Source organism: Anser cygnoides, chromosome 1, assembly GCF_040182565.1.
Source record: "Anser cygnoides isolate HZ-2024a breed goose chromosome 1, Taihu_goose_T2T_genome, whole genome shotgun sequence".
Taxonomy (NCBI): domain Eukaryota; kingdom Metazoa; phylum Chordata; class Aves; order Anseriformes; family Anatidae; genus Anser; species Anser cygnoides.
Window position 1 is genome coordinate 141,503,666 of NC_089873.1, and position 12,444 is coordinate 141,516,109.

General features: G+C 36.8%; 1 protein-coding gene across 5 annotated transcripts in view; it reads left to right on the forward strand.

Moving 5' to 3' along the window:
* Positions 1-11,815, forward strand: part of UBE3A (ubiquitin protein ligase E3A) — a 50,121-nt gene extending 38,306 nt beyond the window's left edge. For all 5 annotated transcript variants that reach the window (XM_048048149.2, XM_048048148.2, XM_048048147.2 and 2 more), the window contains 7 exons: positions 2,401-2,545; positions 5,569-5,774; positions 7,886-8,050; positions 8,472-8,627; positions 8,719-8,792; positions 9,815-9,958; positions 10,169-11,815. In XM_048048149.2, the coding sequence (XP_047904106.1) occupies positions 2,401-2,545; positions 5,569-5,774; positions 7,886-8,050; positions 8,472-8,627; positions 8,719-8,792; positions 9,815-9,958; positions 10,169-10,289 (1,011 nt within the window). In that variant the 3' untranslated portion in view covers positions 10,290-11,815. The remainder of the gene's footprint in view (positions 1-2,400; positions 2,546-5,568; positions 5,775-7,885; positions 8,051-8,471; positions 8,628-8,718; positions 8,793-9,814; positions 9,959-10,168) is intronic.
* Positions 11,816-12,444: the final 629 nt, after the last annotated feature.

Here is a 12,444-nt window from a genome sequence, read left to right on the forward strand (position 1 = left end):
GCAACGTTGTCCTCATAAAATCTACTTCAAGGAACATTATTAGGCTTTGACTCAAAATACGGGCCTTTTGGTAATCCTTTATCTGACTTCCTTGCAGATGTTCAGCATGGTGTTCCAACCAGTGTTGCTCAACTCAGCATTTCCTTCCCCCTTTTTTTAATACTGCTTTTCTTTTATGTTGCTCATTACAGCCTAGTTCTGAGCCAAAAACAATTTCTAAATGTTTTTTGATTGCTACATATATGTAAACATGAGCATTCTCTTTAATGTAAACGCATTTTTATGATGTGAAAATTTTTATACCATGACAAGGTTGTTGTCCCCCCAAAAATACATAGGCAATACCTGCCTTCTCAGAACTCATCAACATTTGTAAAACTTTCACAAGAGTAAATTGGTGGTGGTAGGTACTGCAAAGCCAATGAACTCGTGACTGGGAAGAAAAAAGTATTAGTGTACTTGTAAGAACAAATTCAAATAGGAGAGCATCTCTCTATCTAATGTATAACTGGTACTTAAGGTCTGTAAATCACTACTACTGTTTTTAAAACAATCTGCTGTATTTACGACGTGGCTTGTGCTCTGTCCTATTCAGGAGCAAAGTTCTTTTTACACGTTTGTAAGATGCTAAATGTAAAGATTTACTTCAAAGGCAAGATGCAAAACTACATTAGTGTGGGAAGAGTATGATGAGAATATCAAGTTGGGGGGAACTGCAACATGGTCTTGCAGCAGAAGCATTGTTGATTTAAAAAATACAGTGAACTTCAGTGAAAAAGTTATTTTGGTCTCCTTTGGGGCTAAAATGGTTCCTTGCAAGTGATATACAATAGAATACCAAATGGATTGACTGCTCGATGTAGTGTACAACAACTGTTTTTCCAGAGACTCTTGTAATTTAACGTGCATCTCAATCTAGTAATCTGACCTCACTTGCTTTCATTTGTGGGGTCTTCATGGCTAACCTCTGTTTCTTTTAACTGAGACATATTCGAAGTGGTTACCCTCTGTTTAGCCCATCTAGGTTATAGATACCCTGTATCTGCCCTTCCTGATACTAGTTTTCAATAGCAGTTGGTACCATTCTTTCCCCGCGTGCTGCTTTTGCATGAGGAGCTTCAAAGCCTTCAGCCCCGTTATGCTCCCCACCTTCAGCTCAGTCACTCGCCTGCCCTGCTGTGCCGCTTGTAACGCGGCAGGCCCGCTGCCTTGGCAGATGTCAGCGGGAGAAAATGGCTCAGGAGAAAGTATCTTGCTGGTGGCATCGCTTCCTTCTTTGTCCTCTTTGTTCCTGTTTTCCTTTACACTCCTGTAGTCTGATTCTGGGGCAGAAGGGGTGTGTTGGCGTATGTGTGGATAAGGCAGGGTAGTGAAATAAAAAGAGGTTCAGCATGTTAAGAACACGTACCGGTAAGTACAGTTAGCACCATCCTGGATTGTAGGCAGATCTTGCCAGTAATATGGTCTTCGCAGAGGAGTGTACAGGTCCTTCTGTGCCTTACAGTACTGCTGTCGAATATTCTTCTGCACATGGGTATGTTTAATGTAATAATGCTGCACGGGTTTGACCAACATGTTTGTGCTGCTAAGCAGCGCATTTCTTGGCAGATAAAAAATATTCTTTAATAACTTGTAATTTAATGAAAGGATACATTTCTGTTGGGGGGAAAAGGTGTTACAGACCTGTAATGGCCTGCATATAGGAATGAAACCCTTTCCTATGAAGCATCATAACTTTTGTGTGACTTTACCTGAATTTTCACTTCCAAGGAAACAATGCAGTAGTTCTGTGTGAAGGCACTGAAATTAAAAGGACAAGATATTTCTGAGACTTTTTCAAAAGGGTCAGGAGGAAAGGGAATTCATTTGACTGTAATATTCATGTATTTTTGTTTTTTTCCTAGCTCTGTTAGTGAGATGTGACTACTTTTCAAAGGCACGTCTTCTGTCTTCCACTCTAAGTTATCACACAAAGACTCCAAAAACATATCTGTGTAGTCCCTTTGCAAAACCTTTTGTTGTCAGCTGCGTAGATCAAACTGCAGTTTCTTATAGTCAGATGAATTTAGTTAACCCAGCAATGCACCTTGTTTTCATATGGTTTTCTGTAAATTTTGCTCAACACATTGCTAACTTGAAGTAAGTGCTTAGAAGAATGGAAATGGAGAACGCTAACAGGCTTAACTGGCTAACAGATAAGATCTTTGGTAAGTTTCTTGCTGCGTTAATCCCCAAATGCTAATACCTGCTTAAAGTGATTTAGCATTACTGTTGTTTTCTGATGTTTTACAGTTGTGATTTATGCTTGCTATCTTCTTAGGTTTGGAGGGTAGATTTTAATGTAGTTACTTGATACACCGTTGAGATGTACTAATGAAATTTCATCTGTTCACTCAATAGCTAGAGATGATTGCCATGGAAAATCCTGCAGACTTGAAGAAGCAGTTGTATGTTGAATTTGAAGGAGAGCAAGGGGTAGATGAAGGAGGTGTTTCCAAAGAATTTTTTCAACTGGTTGTGGAAGAAATCTTCAATCCAGATATTGGTATGTTACCTTTGCTTCTGAGTAATTAGTAAGCTCTTTGCAGTGCCTTTCTACATTTGCTGCTGCTTTTCCCTGAAGTTCCCCAGATTCCTTGGTGACTGAGAGTACTTGACCCATTAAGGCTCAGTGTTTTGCCATCAGTCATCCTCCTGTGGAGCAATGATGAAAGGCATAACTGTGTGTAGTTAGAGAAAGCTGCCGTTGTTTGCTTAAATATAAGTCAGTAGTGCAGGGTTCCTTTGCAGGGTTCCTTTGTTTGTTCTCTCACTTTTCTCCTCGCTTTGCTTTGTGATTAGCTTCTAGAATTAGTAAGCAAACCAGAGAGGAAGAACTTCTGCAATAAAACCAGAGTAGGACTATGGTGAGTTTTTGAGTTATTTCCTCCCCTTCCCCCAGCTTAAGAAAATACATACATATATATATATTTAAGAGTTTCAGTTCTTCTAATGGTTTAATTTAAAATGTCTCCAGTTTGACAGTAGTGTCAAACCTGATTGACTAAGATGTATCAAACTATTCCTAGTTCTCCTGTACCAACTACAAGGTTTTTATATTTGTTTTAAGTTACACTTCCATTTTATTATTTTTCCCTCGCTCCCTGCACCAGCCTTTTACACTTCTGTTTTTATTCATGCAACTATATGCACATATATGCTTTTAATATGCAGCTTGTCTGCAGTTGTGAAAGAATTTAAATGGTTACAATATTGTGAATACTCTGTCGGGACAGAAATCAGACCTACCAGGATCCTATCCTAATCTCATAATTACGTGGAATGTGATGTCATGTTTTAGTTCCTGTAACCTAACTTCCATTAAAGCTCAACAGCTTGTGGCCATTAGTTAATTGTTCATCAAACTTTTTTTTAAGAGCTGTTGTTCGTAGTTTTGTAGCTTAGAAAATTAACTAGGAAACAGGTATTTGTTTTGACCAGATGAAGGAGGAAGTCCCCAGATGTGGTAACAGAATATGGATCTTGGGACTTGCCCTTTACAATACCCAAGCTGGTTCTTGTAACAAGTGACACAGACTCATAAACGAGTCTTACTCACTCCAAAAACTGCTGTTGGAGAGATTTGGCATCTGAGTAAAAGGCTATTTCGAATATGGTAGATTGTGGCACAATAAGATCTCGGTACTTTGTCAAAGTACTGTTTCCAATGTGGAATATGTTTGTTTGTTTTAACCTGAGTTTATCTAAAGAGAATTTGTGTGGGTTTCTTCGTTGTGCTATATATTGAGTAGTCCTGTGTAATAACTGAAGTCTGGTTCAGCTAAGATTTTGCTAGTGTGTGTACGTTCCCACTAGATAAAGATGGATAACAGATGAGGTGTGTGTGCATGGTTTAATTTTTTGAATTCAAAATACAAACAATTACAAGCATTTTTGTATTTATATCTACTTTGCCAACAAAAAATAGCTTTCTTCTATTTTTGGTATAAATCTGTAAAAGCAGAAAACGTAGCTTGCTTTCACATTTTTTTCTTTTGCACATATATTGATATGCACTGGTATATGCAGTGTATAAGCTGTTGTACTGTGACTTCTGCTGACCCGTGAATGCTTCATTTACCAGCGAATGAAATCCTTTAAATAGAATTTAAAATATTGCCTGATAGGTGTGTGTGGAGTCATGTTTATTGTGATAGTTCCTTGCTAGTACATTTCAAATATTTTCATATTAAACTACCTTAAAGTTTTTGTCAAAAAAAAAAACCACAAAATCACAAAGTAGTAGATTTATGACCAACAATTCTCATGGTAAGAGAAGGAATAGCTTCATCTAATATTCTTAGCAGCATTACAAAATTGTTTTCCCCTTATTGCAGCTTCTCTTTCTTCTGGTGTTATATTGTAATTTCAATGTACAATAGTTTCAATTTGGGTCAGTGAATAAAATATTGCATTTCATTTTAGTCTTTCCAGATGTGAATATGGGTAAACAGTTAGTCCTTCATTATTATACATCTTCTGGAATTGTTTGTTTTCACTGTTTAACTCTTTCATCATCTTCCAGAAAGTACAAGTCACTGCTTTTATTATGCCAGTAATCCAGAAGCTACCTAAACTTCAGCCAATTCAGAAAATGGAATGCAGGCTTCTGTTTAATGTTTCTCCTTCGTATGCTTGTGTTGCTCATCCATCTCTGATTTCCAGTTTTCTTGCCTCATATGTTAGTCTGCTATTTGTGTTCCCATTGGTAGCTGACCCCGTCCTAGTACCTTGCTGAGATAAATAATATTCTGTTTTTGGGAATAGCCACCATCTTTGAATGAGTTTGCAGTTCATCCGCTTAGGCTCAATTGAATGAGAATTCAGGCTTCATATCTTGTTTGAAGGTGGCATCTTATTTTCAGTCTAAGGAGGCATTTGGTGACTCTGTGTGTCCTATGCTACGTTTCTTCCATGAGTTAGGATGTATGTGGTAGCTGCACTAACTCAGTTACCAAAATACATCTTTGCGTGTGTGTGTTAGGTATCTAACTTGTTTCAGGTTCATGTGTAATGGTTAATCCCAGCTCATCACCATAGCTTCTAGTTCAGTGAGAGGTCTGCATCTATTCCTGTCCCTTTGCTGGAATTGGCATGCAAAAGCCTTTGAGGAAAGGCTATCCCTCTATAGTAATTAGAGTTTTTCAGGGTGATTTCATCCACATGGCTATTGATTGTTCTTTTCTAGCCCCGTTGTATTTATCAAAGTTAAAATCTATGTAGACAATGTGCTGCTGCTTCCTCAGTAATGGAAGGGGTTGGAAAAGGTTTATATGTATGACTTCAGCGGGCATTTTAGGAGGTTGTATTGCAGGCCTCATGCATGCTTGTAGTCTTAAAGTGACTACTAACATCTTGAGCAGCCTCAGTTACCCTAAAGGTAAGTAGCTCTCTTTTTTTGCCATTACATCCAGTATAACTTCTAGTACACCTCTAAAATGTATTTATACAAATAGGTTTATAAAAGTATGTTTTACATGTCATTTTTATTGAAGTGTAACCATAATTGTTCAAAATCATTTTTTGCAGGTATGTTCACATATGATGAATCTACAAAACTGTTTTGGTTTAATCCGTCCTCTTTTGAAACCGAGGGTCAGTTTACGCTGATCGGCATAGTGCTGGGTCTCGCTATTTACAATAACTGTATACTGGATGTACATTTTCCCATGGTTGTCTACAGGAAGCTGATGGGCAAAAAAGGAACTTTCCGTGATCTGGCAGACTCTCATCCTGTAAGTTCATTATGTTCTTCGAGTTTGCTACTGCGTTTTCTAGGCAATACTTTAATTGAGATTTAACTTAAACACAAGATCACTGTTAGAGGTGGAAGTGAATTAGCCAGTGATTTGTGTGAAGTCTGTATTTGTTAAAACAAATTCATAAGGAATAAAACTTACATATGATTTGGAGGAGGCAATGAACATACAGGACTGGGTATTAATAAAGCTTTGCTCTGTTTTTTGCATGCTGCCAAAGTTGCTTAATGTCGTCATTAACAGTTGCTTAGTGTCTTCCCAAGGAGATTTCTAAAACGAGGCATTTATCTGTATTTGTAGAAATAAATTTCTACACAATACGTAACAATAGCAGTTGACATGCAAAGACACGATGCTTGTTTCATGTTTTCTAAGCAAAGGACAGATGCAGCGGTTCATAAATACTCCTTTAGTTTGCAAGCAGTGATCAATGTCTATTTTACCTCACCTGTTCCCAGCCAACAGCTACGTAAAAGCACCAAGCTGCAAGCACGCGTTACTGAAGCATGCATAGAAGCGTGTCTGTGGGATGTCTTGGCCCTGCACCAGTAGCTTTCTCTTATGCTAATGAGTAGGGCTTGTTGTTATGCTTCATTTCATTTCAAAATGGTGGGACACTTCCCTTTTCAGAAGCAGTTATGCAAAATCTTCAGGTATTCAAAAAAAGAGTAAGATGATAATTTAAAAAGCTTGTCTTTTGTTCTGATATAATCAGGAATTGAGGCATGTGTAATCAAAAAATAGGTTATCCAGTCTGCTTTGGATGACTATACTTACCAGCATGTCAGCTGTGACCAGTTTCTCTGTCAAATGATGTTGAGAAATACAGTGCTCCCAAATTCCCGTAGTTAGAATTATAAACTCAACATTTTTGACTGGAAAAACGTAGATTTACTTCTGTTGAACAAGGCAGTCAGGGTAGTTGTTTTTTCTTGCTACTCTTCTTTCTCTGTTCTGACACCTATGTTGACCTTTAAAATCATCTTTTTTTTTTTTAATCCTGGTATTCTAATGTGACTGAAACTTGCTTCAGAAGCCAGAGATGAAGTTCAGAGTAGTCAAACAATGCAATCCTCTCTAATGCTATCGTGTGGAGCATGGGGTGCTCCCCAGCCCTCATGACCCAGAGTTCAAGTCCAGTTGTTTTCAGTGCAAGGTATTTTAAGAGATGCTGTGGAAGTACTAAAAAGATAAAGCTAGTGAGAGGGCAAAGCTTACACGTAAACTTTCAGTAATTAAAATATTGAGGCAAAACTTAATTACTCTACTTCACTATAAAAATATAGTTGAATTCAGTTTCTCTACCACCTTCAATTTGTATTCTTGAGTCTTACATCTCTGAGCCAAAGAATTGTTCCTAGACCTAGGTTTCTAGGTAGACCCAAGTTTCCAAGAGTTTTAAGCTTTTCCTAAGGAATAGCAAGGAGGAAGGCTGACTGTCCCTTTGAGCAGAGCAAATTGTCAAAAGTCACTACAGTTTCCACTTGGCAAGTTCTGACTTAAGTTGTGCTTATCATACAAAGTGAGACCTTGAGACTTAGTAACCTCTTTCCTTCTCTTTTTGTGCGTAGACACTTCCTTTTTTTAATGATTGTCCCATCCATGTTGCTTCTACATTACTTCCTAGTTTGTTTTTAAATCAAGGTATAGGAGATACCAGCCTTCTGCCTGAATTTTTTCTCATATAAAAATACAGCAATTACAGATTTTTAACACACATGTTGAACTTGCTGGTGTAACAAGTTCTGGATGCCAGAAGTAAATATGGGTTTAAAAGAACTGAAGATGGGAGAGTTGATCACTGGCTTTTAAGTGACAGGTCAGACCACTGTATTTAGGAAGGCTCCTGGGTACTGGTAAGCTCTCCTAAGAGCATTATCATTGTTGCCTTGTTCCTTTTTCTTCCTTAATATCTGCTGTTGATTAATTTTATAGACACTGAGCTTAATATTTTAATTTGTCTGGACTACATGGGAATTAAGTGACTTCTCACGACTCTGAGACAGATAACTTCATGTCTTCTGCTTTTACTCAGTGAAACGTATTGAAACTTATTGATGACAGATGTTTATTTCTTTCTCCGTTAGGTTCTTTACCAGAGTCTGAGAGACTTGCTAGAGTATGAAGGAAGTGTGGAAGATGATATGATGATAACTTTTCAAATATCTCATACGGATCTCTTTGGCAATCCAATGATGCACGATTTAAAGGAAAACGGTGATAAAATTCCTATTACAAATGAAAATAGAAAGGTACACTTTATCCTCAAATACATATTCTTAATGTAATGTGTAATTTTTAGATGCTCTGTGCAGAATTACCTAGGACTCTATAGAGGTTGGTCTCACTTTTATAATGTAAGTTTTAAAAGTTTTAAACCATGGCAGTTCTTTGGTGTCGTTTTTTTTTGGGGGGGAGGGCAGGGGGAGGGTTGCTCTTTTTTGTTAGAGAGCATTGGTATGTACATGCATAGCTTCTGGGCGTGATGTTTTGGCCCGTTTGAGGAATATTTCTGACTTGTTCTTCACCACTGCTGAAGAGAAGCTGAGCCCAGATTATCGGGGCAGAATCATAGAATTAAATGTATTTTTGGAGTTTTATGTTGTTAGGAGATACTTTGAGTGGAGTATGTCTTGAAGTACTAAGAATTTCTTGGGGGCTGTTTCCTTACAGGAATTTGTCAATCTGTATGCTGACTATATACTCAATAAATCAGTAGAAAAGCAGTTCAAGGCCTTTCGGAGAGGATTCCACATGGTGACCAATGAATCTCCTTTGAAATATTTATTTAGACCAGAGGAAATTGAATTACTAATTTGTGGAAGTAGGGTAAGAATCCTGAATGTACACCAGAAAAAGTGGAGCTTTTTTGATCCTAATATAATTAGTGGTCGTTTTTTAAAATGTCATCTTCTTACAGAATTTAGATTTTCAAGCACTAGAAGAAACTACAGAGTATGATGGTGGCTATACAAGAGACTCTCTTATTATTAGGTAATCTTTTATAATTTCTGAAGGAGTACAAGCACTTTACATGCCTGTTTCTTCATAGTGAACTTAATACTGTCAGATTTAGTATTTTTGTAGTGTCGGAAACAAGACTTATCTATAACTTCACTTTACTCAAGTACTGTCATTAGAGCTGATAGCATAAGCAACATTTTTAGCTTCCAGTGAACTTTTATAAAGCTTAGGTGGTATTTTCCTTGGGATTTTTGTATTTCTCTTAAACCATATAAATAGGACTATAATAAATAGTTTCAGGGCCAGGTTAGATGGAGCTTTGAGCCTCTTGGTCTAGTTGAAGGTGTCCATGCCTATGGCAGAAGGACTGGAACTAGATGATCCTTCGGGGTCCCTTCCAACCCAAACCATTTTGTCATTCCAGAAATAAATTAGCACTGCTCGTGGTTTTGTTGGGAGGGGGGAGGATTGCAAACACTGAATTGTTTGAGTAGGTACAATGTGTGTTGAACTTCGTTTCTAATTAGAAATTAAGTAAACTCAACATTAAAAACAGTTTTCCTCTTAAAAATGTTTTTCCCCTTACTGTCCCCTTTGACTGGAGAACTCTGTGTAGGCAAGAGTCAGAGAAACATACCTTTAGTCTTCTGGATTTTTGCCTTAAAACTATAGTTCATGTTAGGGTTGAAAAACTGTGACAGCAGTTGCGTTTGTTTACTGTGGTGTTTGAGAAAAAAGATAGTTCAGTTGAACAGTAGAGTGGAACCAATGTAACATCATAGGGCACAGGAATAATAAAATAATGTTTGCAGATCATTTATCAGCAGAATTAAGATTTAAAATAGTTAACCTGCAATATTTTGGTAATATTTCTGATTTCTATTTTAGTGTCTCGGTGACTGGTAAATATGTTGATGCTTTCTTATGAATGCAACTTGTAAATTGATAAGATCAATGAGAGTACTAAAACTTCGAAGTCCAATTACTTCTGAAAGTCTCATTTATACCGAAACAGTTGTCAGTTTACTTATTTTTGTTTTCTTTCTTACTAGGGAATTCTGGGAGATAGTCCATTCATTTACAGATGAACAGAAAAGACTATTCTTGCAGTTTACAACAGGCACAGACAGAGCCCCTGTGGGAGGACTTGGGAAGTTAAAGATGATCATAGCCAAAAATGGCCCAGATACAGAGAGGTAAAATTCTACATTTCACTTGCTTGTTTATAAATGGAAGCAAATTCTCTGCTTTAATTTATTAAGCTTTCACATTTAATTAAGCTAATCTTTGAGCAGAGTAGGTTCTCTTTGAATCCATTGTTATGTATTTAGAATACGGTGATGTATTTCTTAGCATGTAGTACATGTTCCTCAATCTGAATTCTTCTTTTTTGTGTTTTTCCACAGGTTACCTACATCTCACACATGCTTTAATGTACTTTTGCTTCCGGAGTACTCAAGCAAAGAAAAGCTTAAAGAAAGATTATTGAAGGCCATCACATATGCCAAAGGATTTGGCATGCTGTAATAAATATAACAAAAGGGATTAAATAAATGATGGTGGTGATGTCCCTGTCCAAAAAGGCCATAAGATAGTGAGCTACAGTAGTCACCTGTGTTTGTGCCTCCCTTCTTTACTGGGGACATTGGGCTGGAACAGCAGATTTCAGCTGCTTATATGAACAAAATCTTTATTTTTTCTTTTAGCGTGAAAGTGTTACATATTCTTTCACTTGTATGTACAGAGAGGTTTTCCTGAATATTTATTTTAAGGGTTAAATCACTTTTGCTTGTGTTTATTACTGCTTGAAGTTGAGCCTTTTTGAGTATTTACAAGAAAAACTGTACTCTCCCAAGGAAAATATTGCCATCATTTGTAGACCATGTAACCTTCAAGTATGTGCTATATTTTTGTCCCTGTATCTAATCAAATCAAGAACTGTACTTTTTGAAGAGTTTGCTTTTGAAACTTGAAGTCTTGGAAAACAGTGTGATGCAATTACTGCTGTTCTAGCCCCCAAAGAGTTTCTGTGCAAAACCTTAAGAATCAATAAAGATGGAAGGGAGAACTTGGAATGTTAAATTGCAGCCTTGAGAACTTTACTTTAGTCACAGCACAACAATTAAAATTCATTTCACTATATGTTGTCTTCACATGTCTTGTAATAAATTGTGGTTTTAATTAGAAAAACATTTCTTAGCATATGAAAGGGTAGAAATTTTAGTTACTTTTTTTAAAAAAGTTTACTGGGGAAAGTGCATTTTCAACTGAACAGCTTTAGAGTAGGGAGTGAAGTGTTTGAGGAAAAAAGATAGGAAGTTTTTGCTATATTATAAACAAAGCATGTGGAAGTGCACTTAAAATGAAGTTTTATTCTTAATTGCCTATTATGTTGACATTTTAAATAGACAATCCAAAGTCTTCCCTACATGTTATGTCATCACCATTTATTTAATGAATCGTTGTTCCTACTTATCAAGGCACATGATCAGTGTTGCAACATAATCTAAAGGGATGGCTACTGTATTTTAATCTAATCTAACAATAAGCAAAATTGAAAAATATTAAACAAGGCCTACTTCATGTTGTACACTTCCAACCATTAAATAAACTGTTAGAAAGTAAAATACTACAGTTATGCTCATCTACTACATAAAGTATTCAGTAGGTTTTTAATTTAACTTTACAAATCATATCAGAAATAAATCCTTTACCTTTTGTAGTCTGTGTTTAACGTTAATTTCTCCTGTTGCAATATATGATAAAGGGATTATGCATTTTTAAGTGAAGACATAACTGGCATATCTCTTTTGTAATACAAGCTACAGCTGATATGCAGAGCTGAGCTTGTGCCTTGACAATTGCTATAACTGACTACTACAGATCAAATCAGTGACTGTGTGGAATTGGCATTAAAAGGCGTAGTTTTGAAATCATTGGAGAAAGAAAAGATGTCTTTCAGGATTATTTTAATAAATTCTTTCTAGTAATAGAAACAGACAACTGTTATGTAACTATGATGCTGAATAAAACAGTGACCTTTTTTCACCATGGTTCAGTGAAAAAGAAAACAAGTGATTTCCTTACTTTGATAAACTGCATATTAAATTATTTGTTTAGAAAATGTTGTAGTATAGCATAATTTGAGGGTTACAGATGCGTAAAAACTCTCCAGAAGTGAACTGTAGTGCCGTGGGGTCCAGCGATGGTCTGCTCTTGAATCCAGGCTGACACAAGAAGGCTGCCTTGATGTGAGGACTGAATGATGTGAGGACTGAAACTTGCTGGGGAGAGAAGGGCACTTTCTGTCTTCTGGTCTTTGATCTCTAGGTGGCACTTGAGGTATGCCTTCAGCATTTTCACCTCATAGCATGTCAGATTTAAGAGGAAAATGCAAGGTAATCTAACGATGGTTCTTGCTGACTCATTTGGGTTTGGGGCATCTTTTACTGTAGATAGTGAGAATGGTTTCTGCTGAGCTGTTTTGTTGCAGGTATGAACTACGTGATGATACTACCATCTAGTATGTACTACCATCAGTAGTCTAATACTGTTCAAACGATATTCCTGTAATACTTTCTATTCTGATGTAGCTATGGATCGTTGTTATATCTAACTGATAGGCATGTAAGTCACATTTTTTTTTATATAGATCCAAAAGCTGGGCAGTCCATGTGGTTGG